General features: G+C 47.1%; 1 protein-coding gene across 3 annotated transcripts in view; it reads left to right on the top strand.

The window, feature by feature from the left end:
- The window catches only part of N (neurogenic locus Notch protein), a 281,303-nt gene that overhangs the window by 256,170 nt on the left and 5,116 nt on the right, over positions 1-20,017 (top strand). For 2 of the 3 annotated variants that reach the window (XM_076819252.1, XM_076819254.1), the window contains 4 exons: positions 15,310-15,853; positions 16,758-17,312; positions 17,629-17,861; positions 18,118-19,963. In XM_076819252.1, coding sequence (XP_076675367.1) covers positions 15,310-15,853; positions 16,758-17,312; positions 17,629-17,861; positions 18,118-19,963 — 3,178 coding nt within the window. The remainder of the gene's footprint in view (positions 1-15,309; positions 15,854-16,757; positions 17,313-17,628; positions 17,862-18,117; positions 19,964-20,017) is intronic. The other variant, XM_076819253.1, reaches the window with a different exon arrangement.

Raw genomic sequence — 20,017 nt, forward strand, 5'->3', positions numbered from 1 at the left:
ATACAAAGTAGCCCACTATCGACTCCCATCGATTTAGCTTCACCCGGCTCGCGTTCTGTTCCATTCCCGCAAAAACGACACGAACGTGATATCCAACACCTTCGATCGATTTCCACGTGTCAAATTGCTCCCCGCTGGCGGAGGATCTGAAACGAATTCGGGGTGTACTCGGAGTGTCTTCGAGGCGTATCCAAGGTGTATTCTAGAATTATTCCAAGCATACTCAAGATCTATTCTGGATATACATATCCGAGGGGTGTTCTAGATGAATTCCAGGTGGATTCTATGTTTATTCAGCGTGCATTCCAAGCTTATTCCTACTCGAGATCTCTCTTACGTACATCCATGATAAAGGGATATTGTAAGCATATTCAAGGTAATAGATTAGGTTGGCCCTTATTTATAACGTGTCGAATTTTTTGTATTTCTTTGCTCTCGCCCCTAGAACGGTGCGTTTTGATAAAAACAAATAGTCCCTGAAAAAGTTGATTGCGATCTGACAACAGGAAAGGGTGTCGATTAGGCCTTAAAGTTTAGAATTCATAAATGGCTTGAATTTGACGAATTTCTCGAAAATGGTAAGCCCTATCGAAATTTTGTTGAAATAATATTAAAAGAGCATTCAATTTCCTACAATTACTGGAATAATATTTCAATGACGACGCCTCGAATGACGAACCCGCACATTCGGAGGATTTCCCTCGCGGCGCATCTGGCGAAGCGGAAAAACGGCAGCGCGCACAGTTCGTACGACGGTCGGAGTTTTCTTCGAGCTCGCGTCCTTTCAAGTCACGCAACAGGTCTGGCCAATTACGAGCGATTAATCAAGCCGTCCAGGGGAAAAAACACGAGCCGTGGAACTCGTCCGCGTACACATCGCGAACCACCGCCTTGGGAATCGCTAGCCAAGCCAGAGGAGAGTTTACTTTACATCGGCTGCCGACCAGTTCTCTCAGCCTTATTCAGAGTTTCAGGAAGTTGAGACGCGCAGTGGAGCTGGAAGCTAGGAGAGGCACAGGGTTGATTCGTCGCCATTTCTGCGCAGTGGTGGATATCGAAGAGACCACTCTCTTTCGCTGTCAGTGATGAGGTTTTCGAGTCGTAGCAAGTACTATTGCGAGATGAGAAGAAGCAAGACTACCACCAAGCTGAAATGTCTCAGGGGCAAGGGGAATCGCCCGCTCGCGTCAACGTATTTCCTCCAACACAGTTTGTCCCGTGACGAAGAACGCAAACGAAACCAATCGCAACAATCCGCGGATATGGACAGCCGCTAAGAACCGAAAAATAGGACTTCTTGAAGGGGATAAGGTGGAGCGAGCGGGCGATTCCCCTCGCCCCTGTGACATTTCAGCTTGTGGGTAGTCTTGCTTCTTCTCATCTCGCAATAGTAGATCCCAGAGATACCAGCGCTAATAGTGTCAGAACAGCCAGGAATCGTTTCACCCCGAGGGATCGTTTCAGACACCTTGCCCCTACTTCGGCTTCTCCAAAGCCTCGGTAACTGAACTTCAAGAAACCTCCAACTTCTCTTGCGGAATAACCAAAATCCTCCCTCCCCAACCCCCGCCAAGTGCCCTCCGCGCCCCTGAATTTCACTCGCCAGCAACTACCGCTCGTCAACCTCCCAATTCCCCCGATTCGTCTCGACAAGTGCGCGCGGCTGCTTCCTCATCTGCAGCCTGGCCGCTCCCGTCCGCCGATAAATTCCCCATAAAGTGGGAAGCGGCGTCGAAAGCCGCGGGACGCCGATCGCCGACCGGAGGCCCCATAATGGCCGGCGCGATCGCGTCGAGCCCGCTCCGCGGAATCGCCCGCGGATCGCTGGAACGCCGTCGAGCCTCCCCGGCAAACGATGACCTGTCGAGAACCGCGGAGAGAGCCGAGCGAAAATTCAGCCTGCGTTGCACGCGCACCAGGAATCCGCTGGCGGAGATTCCAGCGGCGGCGAAGCGCGGTCGGAGTTTACGAGCGGCGTCTCCTCGGGCTTCCGGAATTTTTCTATCCCTTCCGGGGCGAACCGTCGGCGGATTTACAGTTAGGCGGACAGGTATGCACGACAGGGCGGGGTCTACGTGGACGTTTTTCCGATTCCGCGTGACTTTTCCGCGGCGCGAAGGCGCGGCTCCAAGCCCGCGGGATTTTCGACGCAACCTCCAGCGACGACCCGCCAGCAATTAGGTATTCGCTCGACCGTTATCTCCGCGACCGGCGATCGTATTAAAATCCTGCGTAAATCCCCTAGAACGCTTCTGCGAGAGAGAGGAGAGGCTCTCTTCTGGGCTCGTCAGAGAATTTACAGTTAACCTGGGCAAATGTACGACGGGCTCGAGGTTTTTCCTCTTCTGGAAACAGAGGCGTGGGTAATGCCGTGATTTTCGTGCGCAACGGCTGACGCGACTACCGGCGTCGTTCTGCACGCCGCTGCTAGGGGGATTAGGTGCCTGGAGGAATCTACTCGTGGGATTTGTAGCTGGAAGGTGAGCTGTTCTGGGGTGGTCGTGGGGAGGTGGATTATGCAATTGCGTAGTTTGTTTATTCGTGCTTAAGTTTTTCTATTGTCGAACGGCAACTTGTGACATTGTAGGTGCTAGAGAAATAACGCGCCTGCCTGCTAGAATTCGGTATACGGTATACCTAACGCGCAGAGCCCACGGAACGTGTAATGGCCACTCTTTCGGTTGGGCGTTCGAGGTTTATTGCCTCGCCACGTAAACGATCCCCGAAATGACAATAATCATGGCTTCTTAAGGCGCCACAGGGCCAGGGTAATTACCCCAATTACCGCGCGCCGGTTTGCACATAACCGGAATTTACTTAGCGCGTTTTTTTCGGCTAACGAACTCGCCATCCGCGCGCGGAGGAACGACGGTAACGAGAGAAAGACTGGCCCGAGGGCCGCGATCTTGCCGTGGCCTCTCATTTTCTCGATGAGAGGGGCCCGATGGAGGCCCTGTTTTTCTTCCGATTCGGCGAGCAACGCAGAGACCAGCCACCGTAAGCTGCCGCAGTGACTTTTTTCGGTCGCGACTCGTCGTTACTTCGTCACCGCGCGTTAACGTCGCCAGACGGATAAAAAGGACCGCGTGGGTCGGTCGAAGGAGATAAGAGAAACGAAGCCTGCCTGCTCCGGTAGCAACCTGTGCAACCTGGCGGCCGTTGATCGCGAAAAACGCGCGTACCGAGCGCACAGGTGCAGCGTAGACCCTCACCTTCGTCTTCTTCCGCGCTGCTCGACCTTCGACCCCAAGCCGCTGGACTGCCCAGCCCTCGATCGCTCGAAATGCTCGTCTTATTAGTCTTGCTGGCGTTACACGCGGATCTCTCGATTGATGGTGCGGCTCGCTTTCGAATCTTTCCATCGACTGCCATGTTCTGGTCATTCTGAAGGGTAACCAGTTGGGGTGTGCTGGAGAGGAGGCATTTTTATCGAAGGTTTGATGAAGTTTGTGGTAACGGGTTACGCCTAGTCGGCTGGCGAAAAGAACGCGATTCTCGGGATTTTTTGCGGAATATCTACTGTATATTTTTTTACAACTATTCGCTTATTATGAATGTACATATATGCAGCAACTCTCAGTAATTTTGTTATAGAAAAACATTAAAAAATGAACGAATAACGGCCATTCTCGCGGAAGCTGTTTTGATAGAGGCACTGCGCGGTGAGCACGATTTCTCTGAGCCGGATCATCTGAAATTAAAAATTCAAAAAGATTCTGTTAATATATGGTTGAATTCAGTAGATGAACGAAGGGTTTGTGAAGAAGTTGATTTTTGACAAAATGACGACTGTTTAACGCAGAACCACGATTTTTCGATGTCTGAATTGTTCGTTTTTCGTTAATTAAAAATAGTGGTTTTGTTAGAATAAATAATCCTTCGTTCATCTACTAGTCTTTGGTACGTAGAAGACGTCTGCAAAAGTTTAGGCTGATCGATACAGGGGTTTCCGAAATATCTTGCTCACCGATATCAAAACAGCGTTCGCGAGAATGTTCTTCGTTCATTTTTTAATGTTTTTCTACAACATAATTACCTAGACTTGCTGCATACATGTACTTTTAAAATAAGCGAGTAGTTGTAAAAAAATATACAGTAGATATTCCACAAAAAATTCCCGAAAATCGCGTTCCTTTTCTCCAGCTGACTAGGCGTAATCCCTTAATTTGCTGGCTAAGCTGTTTAATCTAGAACGATTTACACCTAACACTGCCCAGAGTGATATACATTCTTTAATCGAATCTATATTTGGTATCTGAAGGAATACCTGAAACAGAATTTTAAGAGATTTCTACTGAAACGAGTTCTGAGCCATGAGTTTTACTATATGCCTCAATAACTTGTTGGGTACCTGCGATGTCAACGCTTTACACTTAAGGGCTTCATTGCTATTCTTTCGCCATACAAGCGGAATTTATTTGCATGAATTAAACTACTTAGTAAACTATAATTACAGTGCCCTCGCGAGGGACGAAATTTCTTGCACAAATCATGACGCTGAGAATTAAAGCAACCTTCCGCACGCACGTTCGAACCATGAATAAACGACGTCCCCATTCCCCGTTCTCTCGTTGCTATCTCAATTTAAGCCGCGAGAGAGCATTAAACACTGCTTAATTACGGCATGTCGTGCGTCGACCCCGTCAAATTTAAGAAACACGCGAAACTCGGCGTTTTCGATCTTCCTGTCTCCACGATTCCCCCAGGCCAAACGAGGCGAGAAGTGGAGTCGATTGGATGCCCGGGGAGGCGAGCGAGCACTCCTCGTTAATGCGTGGATTCCGTGACACGGTCTTTTTTTCATAATTAAAGCCAGCGGATCTGGTTGTCCCCGAGGGTGAGCAGCGCGTAATGACCCGATGCGGCCGACGAAATAAGCCGAATAAGCCCGATGAAGTCATCATCATTTATCGCCGGCGCAGGGCCCTGCGAGCCAGCTTTAGCGATCCGATCGTTTCGCGAGCCGCGTGAACGAAATCCTCCGGCTCCTCGATCCGAATGGGTACAAGGGCCGCGGAGCCTCTTTAATCGAGGATCACGTAAGATCCACAAAGGGCCCCGCGACCGCGTCGTAACGATTTCGTTGCGGAAATCCACAGCGGGTGAAAGATTGCGCTCGCGTCACAATTTTCGATTCGCGAGCTCCTTTTTCTCTTTTCTCAGAAAACTGATTACTATGGAGTTATTAGATTTCAAGTATCACACGGCCGAGTAGCAGACACCGATCACTCGGCCGAGTCACTGTGAACCGTCAGGTGTGAACCTACCTTATGACTGTTTTGTAGGAGCCTAAATGTACAGCGTAGTCGTAAATTCAGCATTAAAGTAACGACAGAAGAGTTAACCGTCCGCGGTGTCGCCTTTCAGCGTATCGTGCATTCTTGAATGGGATCGATAGAAGCCGAGAATGGGATGACGTATGTACGCTTTACGACCCCCAAGCGACGTTTCCCTCCTTGTTTCACGCGTGTTTGGCCGTCCTTGCCTCGACGCTCGAAACTTGTTTACGATAGCTGAACGATTGACCCACTCCCCTATTTCTGTTGCACTCGCTTTGCATGCGTGGTCAGTGAAATAGGGAAGCCCGGGGGCCAGCCAGGCGTTAACGTAAACACGTCTCGAGCGTCGAGAGAAGGAGATCAAGAAAAACGTGGGAAAATAAACAGGCGAGGCTCGTAAGGAATGTGTATGTCACATCTCATTTAGATCAAGCTCATTGAAGAATACACGGAACCTTCGAGTGGATTGCTGTGGATGGTTTCGGGGACTCTTCCCGCTTCGACGCGGCAAACGTAACTGCTTGACGCCACAAGTACAGTGGCTCGCATTAATATTTGGACATTTTTTAAAATCGCATAACTTTTTTAGAATTGCTCGAAACAACTTGAGCTTTTTTTGAAAAGCTAGAAGGATTAGTTTGCTAACTGACGCGTTTCGGCGTTTTGAAAAAAAAATGTATTTGGTTCTATAACGGTTTCGGTACTCATCCGTTTTGGTACGATATCGGTTTCGGTATAGCTGTGTTGACGTAATATCGGTATCAAACTCATACCGGTTTAAAGTCCCTGGTTAGAAGTTAAAGTATATATTACAATATATATTTAATGAATTGCTAATTTCCAAGTCATTGTATTACGTTTTTTTTCTGTTGCATTCCAAAGTACTATATTAAACACTTTCTGGTTAATTGACGAATAAATTAGTTAGAGCCCGAAGGATTGCGATTTTAATTTAATTTGATGATTTCACTGCGTGCCTACTGTTATGTACACGTGCATGCTACACGAATGGTACTTTCCATTGGATGTGGGGCGTTAGGAAACGGATCTGGTGATTGCATCGATTGTATTGGTTTTCTAATTTCAATGAGTCTACCGATCGCACGTTTCCTACATGCACAGCGTGCTGCAAGTCACGTTGAATATGTAGCAGCAGGTATCGGGTGATTATGATGATTAGAGGAGCAAGGGAGCGTTACAAAGGCACCGCTTAAGATTCAAGCGACGCGGCGAATTAAAATGAATTATTGTTCGCTCGTGACGCGGATGAAAAATATCTTCCCTTCGACTACGTACTTGCTGTTCGATCCGTGCTGGCTTGAAATTAATGTACACTCGGGATCAAACTCCGATACCTAAGAATATTTTAATAATATTAAACCTTCGCGTCTAATAAGGCATTTACTTAGAAATTATTTATGTACACTTTAGAAAATTCATAGCAATTCCATCGAATTACCCTTTACTCTGCTTGCTGACTTTTCGTTATTTATTAGATTGGAAATTCCTTTCCTTATTTATTAACTTTATTTATTATTAACTTTCTTTATTATAAACAATTGCTCGCTCTGGCTTATGAAAAATATTTTCATTCAAACACCAAATTAATGTTTTCCTCTCGCAAGTCCCACATCTTTCAATCCAGCGACAAACCAAAACCTTCGAATTCTACAGTCCCGCGCAGAAAGCTAGCCCACCTACGAAGAGCAAGCTACTCTTCCCTAACGATTCGAACAACCCCCCAAAGTGCAAGCAAAAAGACAACACCCCCAATGATCCTCCGCCTCCACGCCGCGTTAATCGCTCAAGATCGAGCCCGTTTCCCCTGGATGGAGCTGGACGCAGCCCGAAGCACACCCCGGGCTCACGTTTCGCCGCATAAGAGGCAGACACACACGTGCTGGCGCTCGTTAGGCTCCAATCGAATATACATAGAGGCGTCGATGCAGCGAGCGTCGAAGAAAAGGACGAGGACAGGTGAGAGGCACTCTGGTTCGCAGCAGCGAGGGGCTGGAGGAGAGAGGATCCGCGAGCTATGCGAGCTAGCTTTCGCATAGTTTATCAATGCGCGTAGGCCGCTTCGGGAACACTGGCGAAGGCAATAGATTACAATTATCCGAACACGCCTGGCCAAACGTGGGAGTTGGCTGCGCGGACACGATCAACAACCACTGGAGCCCTCGTCTCTTCTGTTTCCAGCGAGTGCCTGTCCTAAGGTGGTTTTCGCGATGGACTGAGGAAGCGGGGAAATTCGATTTATGGGATACAGAACCGAGAGAGATTAGAATTTCAGCGACTTCGGTTAATTCTTTCTTCGTTTTCTTCTTTTGGCTTCTAGCCTTGGCCTTCGTTTATTTCGGAGGGATTGTAAAATCGTTGCGATTTTTTAGTACATATGTAGCTTCAATTTGATGAATCAGAATACCGCTAAGTTCTGTACTTCTTTTGTTACATAAGAAAATTGGCGCAAAATTGGATAGCAAAACTTAAAGATTCAGACCTTTCAGTTTTAAAACTCTCCACACCACTCAATATTGTTTTTTGTTTTTTGTTGGTTAATCAATTTCAAGCTACATATGTATAAAATAAAACGCCGTTTCATTTTTCTGTTTCACATTACCTGGTAGATGAATATCGTGCACACCAACGGACGACGAATTTTGCGTGGCATAATGGTCGATCGTGCATAACTACTATATTTATGGTTAAAAATTAATAAAAAAAAACCTGCAGCTTCTTCAAAGATGCATCAAAACATGGTCCATATTTCAGATGAATCGGATCGCTGATTTCTTAAAAAAAAAATCCTAAATTTGGCTATATTTTTAGCCCAAAGAATAGCATTCCCCCTTAAGAGACCCTTCGATAGTCAGCAGTCCACAAGGCCTCCGCACAGTGACAAAACCAGTGGCACGTAGTTCTGCCAATTCCCCTTTGAAAGTGCATTCGTTCCGCTACCATCTGCCACGGTGTCTTGAATTTGATGGAAGAACGACGGAGAGCCTCGCCTCGGTTCAAAGGTGGTCATCCTTTCACGAGATCGACGGATCCGCCACGCCACGGAACGAGCCAACTGGGCAATAACATTCCGCCGAGTCAACCATCGAGCGAAAACTTCTAATTCCTGCGTCGTCGCGATGCGGCCGAGGTCCCCGCGGGATTCTTTCGCATTGTTCCGCAATCTCCTGTACCGTTAGCCCCGCGCCGCGGTTCGATTTCTGCCTGATTCGTTTCCGTATCGCGGAAACGATCCCAGGACTGTGGTCCAGTGAAACGTGGAAGCCATCTAGCCGGTCATCATCCTCATCATCGTTCAGCCACACGTGATCGAGCACCGCGAGCTCGCCTACGCAGGTCCCCACAACCGAACCACCATTGTGCTCCATCGTACGGACTGATTTGCATCGTGCTCGGGTCAAATTCGACGCTATTCGATTCCCAGTGCTTATATTTCCACCGCTGTATAAATAATGTAACGGCTGTAAATCATTTCTGGTAGTCCTTTTTTACGCTGATACGTGGGAAGCCCCTGAACGAGGTCTGGTGGGGCTTTCAAATTGATTTCTGAGGTGATCGAGGGTGATGGGGATGGGTAAAGTAATTGAGGGACATTTTTGACTGGGGAATGGTCAGTGTTACGCAGAGTTGGGCAAAATGTAATCTAATTACAAATTACGATTAAAATGTAATTGTGTAATCTAATTACAAATTACGATTAAAATGTAATTGTGTAATTGATTGCGCATTATTTTCTTTAATCGTTAGTTTAGGTAGTTGACAAAATTGTGGCCTGTGTTAGGTAGTTTATAGTTGAAAGAATTGTGGTCAACTACCTAAATCAGCAATTGCAGAAAATAATGTGTAATCAATTACACAATTACATTTTAATCGTAGTTTGTAATTTGTAATTAGATTACATTTTGCCCAACTCTGGTGTTAGGTATGAAGGAAGGAATGAAGGAAGGTTTAAGGGGTCGCATACCTCCAGCCCGTGCAAAAATAAATGAGTTTAAGTTTTCTTAGGGGTTTTAATAAAATAGAATAAAACGAAATACTTATTTCACATGTTGCATAACTCCATAGAGTGCAAGAAAAAATTTATTTACAATAATTTTTGTGTTAAATTATTTATGATTTCCTTGGCGGGTTGATATCTCCTTTAAACATCGATGGATCTGAAAAATAAGACGAGATTCTTGTAAAATAATGTGCCATTATAGTCTGTCGAACCAAATTTTGTAATTTAAGAACCTCAGAAATTATGAATAATTTAATACAAGAATTATTGTGAATACCTAAATTTCTTCTTGCGCTTTAGGGACTAATAAAAACATGCCTTAATAAGTATTTTGTTTTATTTTTTTTTTATTAAGACCTCTAGAAAAAAATTTCCTAAACATTTATTTTCACTGCGGCTGGAGGCATGTAACCCGTCGAAGGAATTGAATTTCTTGTTGTTGAATATATTCAATAGATCTGAGTATTTTATAGTGGAGGAGTTTAGTGAACGGAGGATCGTTGGGAATTGATTGACGAACTGACAAGCAGACATTAGTCACTGAAACAGTATAATCTGTGATGGTTCCTCGCAGGATGTACACGTCTTTTGGGGATAATACCAGCTGCTGCACTATTGCAGACGCGCAATCTGGATGCACTTCTAGGCGACGTTGACAGAAGGGTTTCGGAAGGTCTGTAATCCTTTCTAAAAACGGGTTCCAGATGCTCCGAAAGTTGCAGTCCAAAAAGAATTCGGTGTGATCCTGAATCAGCGATCAAATCCTTTATGATTAATTGCTGCTCTCCCGATCCAAAGCATGTGTTTACACCTTTTACCACAGTCTACTGTTGTCTAGACTACTCGCCAGAAACCTGGTCGCTTTTTCGGCAAGTGCGTTATTAAATTAAGCTGCATTTGGCGCAGTAGAATATTCGAAAGAAAGTGGAATATTAGAGTGATATCGCGAATCTCCGATAGTTTGTAGAGGACGGACAGGGAAAGTAGTCGCTAGTCGAGAGGATCCTCTCGACGAGCAACTTTTCCATTTTCGTTGGCTTGCGGGACGGTATGAAAATCGCGGAGAAAGACAATGGCGTGTTAACTCAGCGCTGAAAAATGTTTCTGCCTTCGATCCCGCCTGGGACGCCTTTAATAATTCAAACGCCACGTGTTTCTGCGGTCGTATTCGTATGCAAATGCGGCGGACGGTCTTCTGACATCGATAGAACGAAGGAGCGACCTCGCGGATGGCTTCACAGCGAATATGCCTGTGCAAAAGTACGCGGCTTGAGTCGGTGGAAAAGAGAATTTTCTCAGGTATTTAAGAACGAAAGATTTCAAAGCAGAATCCCTTTATTTTGCTAGTGGTGTTATGCAATAGATGCTAGAAGAATTTGCTTTCAAATCTAGTTTCGTGGTCAAAGTTACCCGCCGCATTTAACGGTATTCACAACGTGATAACTGGCGTCGGACAGGAAGATGAAGATGTAAAACGGTTTGGGCGAGAAAAATCAGTGCGCGCTGCTCAATGATTCATGACGTTCGTAAATTCGTTGTGTACGGAGCCCTTAGCAGCGGAGAGGAAGCGACGGCGAACCGCCGCCGTCTTGTACGTGCATTCACAACTGAATTAGCCGCATCATTGTCTGAATGGGAAAGGAGACAGAGAAATATTGAGCGAATGTAAATACGGTAAAAATCCACGCGTCATCCGGCTGACGGTCGTTGATGCCTCCGAGGGTAGATCGCGAGCTGCCATCAGGGCTTCGGAAAATTAATTTCCGAGTTGCAAGTTGCAAGTTCTTGAAAGCTATCGATTATTCAATATTTTCATTAATATCCTCATTCACTGGCGCTCCCAGAGAGGGAGGGAAAAAGAAAGTTAATCTAACCACGACTAAAGTAATTCAAGAGCTTTGTAAAAAGAAAAGAATGCGTTATTTTATACGAGTGAGAAATTGAAGATGTCTATTAATATTAATATTAGTCTGCGTATCATGAAGAGCTGTCAGGTTTTCTAAAATGTAAAAAAAGTTCAACGTGTCACTCACATGCGAACATCCCGAAACCGAAAATTCAAAAAATTCTGAAACCTTGTGAATATGGAGGGAAATTCCTCCTGATAATAATGCAATTTTTGTTTGCTGCCCAAATTCACTCTAAGGGGTTGTAATTGATCACTGAAAATCCGGTTATTTTCCGATTTTGTGTTTACAACTCGTGAATTGTAAAATAATTTTTTTACCAAATGAGAGATCTAGTTAAAAGAGATAACTTTTGTCTTGAAACTTTTGGGTCCGGGATCTTCCTCTGTCAGTAGGTACGTATTTAAATTGCTAACTGTAGCCTTATAATCTTCTGTTTTAATCGTTTACCATTTTTAACAATTCAGATTACTTTTCGCTGCAGAAATTGCAGCTAAGCATAATCAGAATCTTTCAATTACGTGAAACGGTGATATCGTCTATCGATATCCATACTTTTTGAACAATTGCAACGTGCAAGTGTTTTCCATAAAACCGCACGAAATTTAGCGCAGTTCGCGCGGTCTTAGCCAAGCGGGAATGACTCTGGATCGACGATTCAGGGAACCACTCGCGGTTCGATCGACGATGGAACCTTTATAACGCGGAAGGCCAAGCGACCCGACCGATAACTTTCTCCCATTGAGAAGACCGCCATACACGGGCAAGGAATCTATCGATAGTCGTGCTTGGGATTCGTTACTGAATTCCCCGGCGTATTCTTAATTAGCTTTCCTCCAATTAACCCGACACGCCGTTTCGGGCCGCCTCTGTGGCAACAAGCTCCTCGAGATCAGCGGAAATCAGCAACGTTTTCTGAATCAAATATCCAGTGGTACACGAATAATGAGTTTCTGTTTTCTAAAAAAGGCACCGTGGCCCATATTTTCAGAATAATTCTCCGCAGTGTGTAATGGAATTATTCAGCTCTAATACTTATCTAAAGATACTTGGACAGTTCCATAGATGGAAACCGAATCTTTTATTTATTTATTTATTTAAACGCGGATTAGAAAAAGAATTATACACGTAATACGTATTTCACTATATTTAGTGGCAGCATAAAACGCATAAAGGTACAAACACAAAAGCCAAAGTCAAGGAAATAGCAGCCAGTTATAAATATGATTAATAACTCTAGTTCTAAAAGTATAAAACGAGCAATCGAAGAAATCAAAGAGTTTACATACGATGTTAACATTTACAGGATTTATCGGACTGTATTTCCCCATTAGAGTTCGATGATACTCAACATATAGAAGCGAGCAGTGTCTAAGTTTTTACCGATATAAACGGTTCTCTTACGAAGTTAATAATCATAAGAAACATTCCATTACTAGCACATTTATTCCAAATACTCAACAGTACGTTCCTCATGATTACTATACAGTCGAGGTACCGCGTCCATACATTTAATCCCCGCGAAGTACCGCAAGGCCCTCGATTTTCTCATTTTACAGAATGCTGAGAGCATTCTCGAGAGGCTCGCGCGCGGCGGCGCAGCGCAATTGGCCGAAGCAGCTTCCGCGAATTTCCATCGCGGAGTCCCCGTCCCTTGGGAGATAAATTTCGAAACTAGTTGCCCCGCCCTGCCGGGACCACCCTACCGACGAATAATTTAGTTCCATCTCGATTAACGTAATTTATTTGAAGGATGATCGTCGTTATTTAATTAGACCACCTGGAGAGAAAACGCAACCGTAAACTTCTGCGCTGCTGGCAGCCGCTTCCGCTTCTCTTTCCTATCTTCCTCGGAAATTACGGGGATCCCGACGTGATGCAATCCGTCTGGGACTGCTTTGCGCGCGAATCCGCTTGTGTTATATGCGCGCAAACAAAAACGGAGGGGCTTTATCGTCGTTATGACCACCCGTTGGGAGAATCCTGAGCCACCATGAGAAATCTTGCGCGGAATTCGAGGAGCAACGGTACAATTCGGCTGCTCTTTAACGAGCAATTAGTTTCAATTAATTGTATGAAACGCTGCTGCCGTTTCACTCTTGAGCAGGTGAAGAAGTTGTGCAGTTTTGGGGAGCCCTGGAGGATTGACCGTCCCCGTTTGCGAATGAGTGATGAGTTTATTGGGAAAAAGGAAAGAAAAACTCGTGGATGTGGGATTGGGGCCTTTATAATATTTATGAAACAGGAGATCGTTAATAGTTTGAGTGGCGTCGCTGTGTTTTCACGTTCATATTTCCTAAAAAGCATCAAAAGTATTGTCCCAGTGTCCCAATTCTCAAATTTGTAACCCCCAAGTCTCAAATTTTCAAGTCTCAATTCTCAAATCTTCAACTCTCGATTCTCAAATTTTCAACTCTCAAATTTTCAACTTTCAATTCTTAAATTTTCAACTCTTAACTCTCAGCTCTCAAATTTTCAACTCTCAATTCTCAAATCTTCAACTCTCGATTCCCAAATTTTCAACTCTTAACTCTCAACTCTCAATTTTTCAACTCTCAATCCCCAAATTTTCAACTCTTCACTCTCAGCTCCCAAATTTTCAAGTCTCAATTCTCAAATTTTCAAGTCTCAATTCTCAAATTTTCAAGTCTCAATTCTCAAATTTTCAACTCTCAATTCTCAAATTTCTAACTCTCGATTCTCAAATCTTCAACTCTGGATTCTCAAATTTTCAACTGTCGATTGTCAAATCTTCAACTCTCGATTCTCAAATTTTTAGCTCTCAACTCTCAAATTTTAAACTCTCAAATCTCAAATTTTCAACTCTCAAATATCAAATTTTCAACTCTCAAATCTCAAATTTTCAACTCTCAAAACACAATTTTTCAACTCTCAACTCTCAAATTTTCAACTCTCATTTTTCATTTCTCAACTCTCATTTCTCAACTCCCAACGCTTATTTATCAACTCTCAACTCTCAATTCTCAATTCACGGACCGTTTCCTGCAGTAAAATTCATGTTCGCGCCCGAATCACCGACTGTTCTCCGACGCACGTTCCTCATACCGTCTGGATGATCGATAATCAGTTCATCTGGCCCGGGGATTCCTGCCAAGTCAGATAGCCATCTGCAGGCTCTAATTACTTCCGATAATTGGCGCGATTATCCGTCCCCGGATCACCGCCGTGAATCGCTCGACGCGAATAAGAACGTGGAAGGAAAAAAGGGCAAGGAGTCGATCGATCAAGGGTGCAATTAGCAGTATTGTGGTCCAGATGGACCAGTTTCGGGGTCTCCGCCTCCGTGCAGTCGGTGCTCGTCTAATTAAGGCTAATTGCGCCTGGCAGACGCGCTGACGACTTCATTCGCCCCCGTGGATGTTTGCCATTTTTCGAGGTGCCTTTAACGCGGAAAGAAGCAGGCTCGAAGAATGACTGGCTTAAATGGACCCCTGGGTACCGTTAGAGCTTTGAACTGGTTCAATCGATCGCAGGTTTTTTGCCCGCCGCTGGTTAATCCCGCGTAATTGCGCGGAACTGTGGCGGGAAGTGCACCTTCAGGAAACAACTTGGAAATCATCCGCGGTTGCAGCAATTCAGGCAATCCAGGGGGGAAAAAATAGGTGGTACGGGATCTGATTTTAAGGATGTAGATACTATACATTTAGTTTCTGATGCACGTGTGCAACTGGCGCTCCTCCACTTGCTTATTACCGTCGGTAAATTAATGCTGCCGGGGAGGAAGTTCGGTGCAAAGGTATTGATAATTCGTGATAATACCAGTGCCGATAAAATGGCAAAATCTTTTTTTAAAAGCACCCGATTTACACCCTAGGATGTCTAAAGACTGTTCTGAAACTAAAGCTAAAATTAATGATACCAGTAAAAGTAACAGTACAAATTATTCCTCAGAATCAGAATAGTCTACCACAGAAGTGTCTCCTTGCATTCTTAATGATCTACCTATCGAGATCCCAGCCCACAAAGATCCTAAACCTCTGAATCTTTGGTAACCACTGCGCAAAGTCCCCGGTATAATCTCTCTTAAACGATGTCCCACCTAAAACCAGATTTCTCTAACCCCGATATCTGCCTTCTTTTCCAGGTTTCACTGGCACCCAGTGCGAGATCGACATAGACGAGTGCGCAGCCAAGCCATGCCTGAACGGTGGCGTGTGCACCGACCTGATAAACTCCTTCAAGTGCACGTGCGCCAACGGTTTCGCCGGCTCCCACTGTCAAATCAACATAGACGACTGCGCCTCGTCGCCGTGCAAGAACGGCGGCATCTGTCAAGACTCCATCGCCAAGTACACCTGCGACTGCCCCCCGGGATTCACTGGCGCCTCCTGCGAGACGAACATCAACGACTGCCAGTCGAACCCCTGCCACAGCGGCACCTGCATCGACGGGGAGAACAGCTTCAGCTGCAACTGCTACCCGGGCTTCACCGGCAAACTGTGCCAGATCCAGATCGACGAGTGCGAGAGCAACCCCTGCCAATTCGGCGGGAGGTGCGAGGACCGCATAAACGGCTACCAGTGCATCTGCAGACCCGGCACGTCCGGCACCAACTGCGAGGTGAACGTGAACGAGTGCTACAGCAACCCTTGCAGGAACAGCGCGAGATGCATCGACGGCATCAACAGGTGAGTCGCGGATTCCCTTGGCAGCTAGCATCCTCCGAGGATACTGCGCACAGAGAATCGAAGCTACCGCATCCGCAGACGGTTGAGTGGGTAGTTTACGAGCTGTCATCTGAGTACTGTCGCCTGTACAGAATTTGTGTACTAGAGTGGAGAAAGAGTTTGAAGAAGTTCACTCTTCCCACAGGTCTTGTAGTTAGAAGGAGACTCGGAGACTTACAAGGGGAGTCAGGCAACCCGGAAATTCAGCGAATTATGCGACTTTGTGTGCAAGTAAAGTGGTTTGTCCGTAAGACAGCCCTACTTTTTAGCGGTGCTATTAGTGCAGTTTTTGTTTTTCGTGGAATATCTCGAGAATGGTGAGAGATATTGGAAATAAGTATGGATTATTCGATAATTATTTTTATGCAGTTTTGTAGATATAAAAAAAGGATGCAACTTTCGCTTATACTTCTTTTCGATATCTCTCACCGTTCTCAAGATATTCCGCGAAAAAGAAAATTCTGCATTTTTTTAAGGGGTGATTTCACCCCCTAAAACTACACTCTGGCATCGATAGAAAATAGGGCTGTCTCGCGCACGAACCACTCTACTTGCACACAAAGTTGCATAATTTTCTGAATTGCCTAACTTCCCTTGTTAGAGACTTAATCGCTAAGAAAGTAGCAAACTTAAAGAACTATTCTGAAAAGAGAAAGAAGTTCCATGAACTCCCCCTGAATCTGGCAAAATTCATTTATAGTTCCCCCCTGTCCCCCTCGGCTCGATCCGTCTGCCGATAAACGATCGGCGCCTCCGACGCGCGACCTCGCCGTGCAGAGTACGCGCGCGTTCGCCCTCCACGCAAACCCCCTAATCTGGCAAAATCTTGGGCCCGCTCTAACGTAATCATTTCTTCCATCCTCAGTGGATACGATGTCTTTTCTTCCAGGTACTCTTGCGAGTGCGAGCCAGGTTTCACGGGGCAGCACTGCGAGACGGACATAAACGAGTGCGCGAGCAACCCGTGCGCCAACGGCGGCCGTTGCATCGACCTGATTAACGGATTCCGATGCGAGTGCCCGCGGGGGTACTACGACGCTAGGTGCTTGAGCGACGTGGACGAGTGCGCCAGCAACCCTTGCATAAACGGCGGCACTTGCGAGGACGGAGTGAACCAGTTCATCTGCCACTGCCTGCCCGGCTACGGTGGCAAGAGGTGCGAGGCGAACATCGACGAGTGCGGCTCGAACCCCTGCCAGCATGGCGGCACGTGCAACGACCACCTGAACGGGTACAGCTGCAAGTGCGTGCCAGGCTACGCAGGCACCAACTGCGAGACGAACATCGACGACTGTGCTAACAACCCCTGCCAGAACGGCGGCTCCTGCATCGACCTCGTCAACGACTACAAGTGTGTCTGCGAGCTGCCGCACACTGGGAGGAACTGCGAGGACAAGCTGGACCCTTGCTCGCCTAACAAGTACGGCTTTCGGATGGCTGTGGTGGGTGGGAGGAATCTAGTGAGGCGCCTTGTCAGGCGCAATCTTCAGGCTTGAAGTCGGCGAATCAGTTTCTTAAAACGTTGGGCCAATTTGGTGTAAGAGCTCCTGACAGACTGGCATTGCAAAAGTTGCTTTTTGTTGATTTTTGAAGGTCTAACGTGCTAGCCTTCAGCCTCCGCTGCTGTTATGGTCTCACTATATTCCTTTCGTCCACTGTATGGGAGTACTGCAGGGATGGTGGACTGGTCTACCTGTTCTGAGCGGCTGACTAACATGGCTGGGTTATTGTTACAGGTGTCTTCATGGCGCGAAGTGCTCACCGTCGTCCAACTTCCTCGACTTCGCCTGCACTTGCACGGTCGGTTACACTGGCAGACTCTGCGACGAGGACGTCGACGAGTGTGTAATGACGTCTCCGTGCAGGAATGGCGCCACCTGCAGGAACACCAACGGCTCTTATCAGTGCCTCTGCGCGAAGGGCTACGAGGGCCGGGATTGCATCATTAACACCGATGACTGCGCCAATTGTGAGTATTGGAACTCTATTCTAGCTCGCTAGTCGAGATTTACAGTGAGGAAATTGAATTACTATGCTTAGAATACAATAGCAGCTGTAGTTTTCAACTTCTATTTCACTTCTTTGTATGATTTCCTTTATTACCCTCAGGCCACATATTCTCCTAGCCAATAATAGCTATGAAATACAATAATTTCAGTCTACCATTAGCCCAGCCATAGTTTCTCTTTCATCACACTCAACTAACATTCACGTATTCTTCACAGCCCCCTGTCAGAATGGCGGCACGTGCTTGGACGGCATCGGCGACTACACTTGCCTCTGCCTGGACGGTTTCAGCGGCAAGCACTGCGAAATCGACGTGGACGAGTGTCTGTCTCAGCCGTGCCAGAACGGCGCCGTCTGCAAGGAGTACGTGAACTCGTACACGTGCCAGTGCCAGCTCGGCTTCTCCGGCATCAACTGTCAAACCAACGACGAGGACTGCACGGACAGCAGCTGCATGAACGGTGGCAAGTGCATCGACGGCATCAACAACTATACCTGCATCTGCGAGCCCGGCTACACAGGCTCCAACTGTCAATACCGCATCAACGAGTGCGACAGCTCCCCGTGCTTGAACGGCGCTACGTGTCACGACCACATTCATTATTACACTTGCCATTGTCCTTATGGGTACACGGGCACCAGATGTGACCAGTACATCGACTGGTGCGTGGACAGTCCCTGCGAGAACCAGGCTACCTGCGTCCAGCACAAGAACAAGTACCACTGCAACTGTTCCCCAGGATGGACGGGCAAAGTCTGCGACGTGGAGATGGTCTCGTGCAAAGACGCGGCTATCAGGAAGGGCGTGCCTGAGAAGAACCTCTGTAACAACGGCACCTGCGAGGACATCGGTAACAGCCATCGCTGCCACTGCCTGGAGGGATACACTGGGTCCTACTGTCAGGAGGAAGTGAACGAATGCGACTCCGCACCCTGCCAGAACGGTGCTACTTGCAAGGACCTGGTTGGCTCCTATCAGTGCCAGTGCACGAAAGGCTTCCAAGGTCAGAACTGCGAGCTGAACGTCGACGACTGCAGACCCAATCCCTGCCAGAACGGCGGCACCTGTCACGACCTCATCAGCAACTTCAGCTGCTCGTGCCCACCAGGAACTTTGGGCTTCATCTGCGAGCTGAACGTGGATGACTGCGCCATCGGCACCTGCCATAACAACGGAACCTGCATTGATAAGGTCGGAGGGTTCGAGTGCAAGTGTCCGCCTGGTTTCGTGGGGCCCAGATGCGAGGGCGACATCAACGAGTGCCTGTCGAACCCCTGCACCTCGCCAGGCACTCAGGACTGCGTGCAACTGGTGAACAACTACCACTGCAACTGCAAGCCCGGCTACATGGGACGCCACTGCGAGGTGAAGGTGAACTTCTGCGACAGCTCGCCCTGCCAGAACGGCGGAGTTTGCACCGCGAAACAGGCCGGACACCTATGCCTCTGCCCCAGCGATTATTATGGGAACAACTGCGAATTCGCCGGCTCCTACTGCGACAGGGAACCGTGTTTGAACGGTGGCACTTGCAGAGTGGCTGAGACGGAGGTCGGCTACAGGTGCTACTGCCCACCTGGCACCACTGGGACCCACTGTGAGATAGATGCTAGGGACGAGTGCGCGAGCAATCCGTGCCAACAGTCCAACGCTGTTTGCAAGAACCTGCTCGGCGATTACGCCTGCGACTGCCCACCGAAATGGACTGGCAAGAACTGCGAGAGCTACGACCCCAATTACAGCGGCGGTATCTTCGGCAGAGCCAACTCGAACGTCCCGAAAACCATGAACGCGTACGACCTGGATCTGGAGCTCGAGAGGAAGAAGTGCATCGAGAATCGTTGCGAGGAGAAGTCTGGCAACCATCACTGCGACGACGAGTGCAACAGGTACGCCTGCAACTTCGACGGCAACGACTGCTCGCTGGGCATAAACCCGTGGCGGAATTGCACGGCTCCCATCAACTGCTGGGACGTCTTCATGAACGACGTCTGCGACGAAGTCTGTAACAACGCGCAGTGCCTGTTCGATGGACGGGACTGCGAGAGGAAACTGGCGCCCTGCAAGTAAGTGATCGTGGCGTTTTTAATCCCTTCAGATTTTTACATAGTCTTAACAAT

This window comes from Andrena cerasifolii, chromosome 8 (assembly GCF_050908995.1).
Source record: "Andrena cerasifolii isolate SP2316 chromosome 8, iyAndCera1_principal, whole genome shotgun sequence".
NCBI classification, from domain to species: Eukaryota; Metazoa; Arthropoda; class Insecta; order Hymenoptera; family Andrenidae; genus Andrena; species Andrena cerasifolii.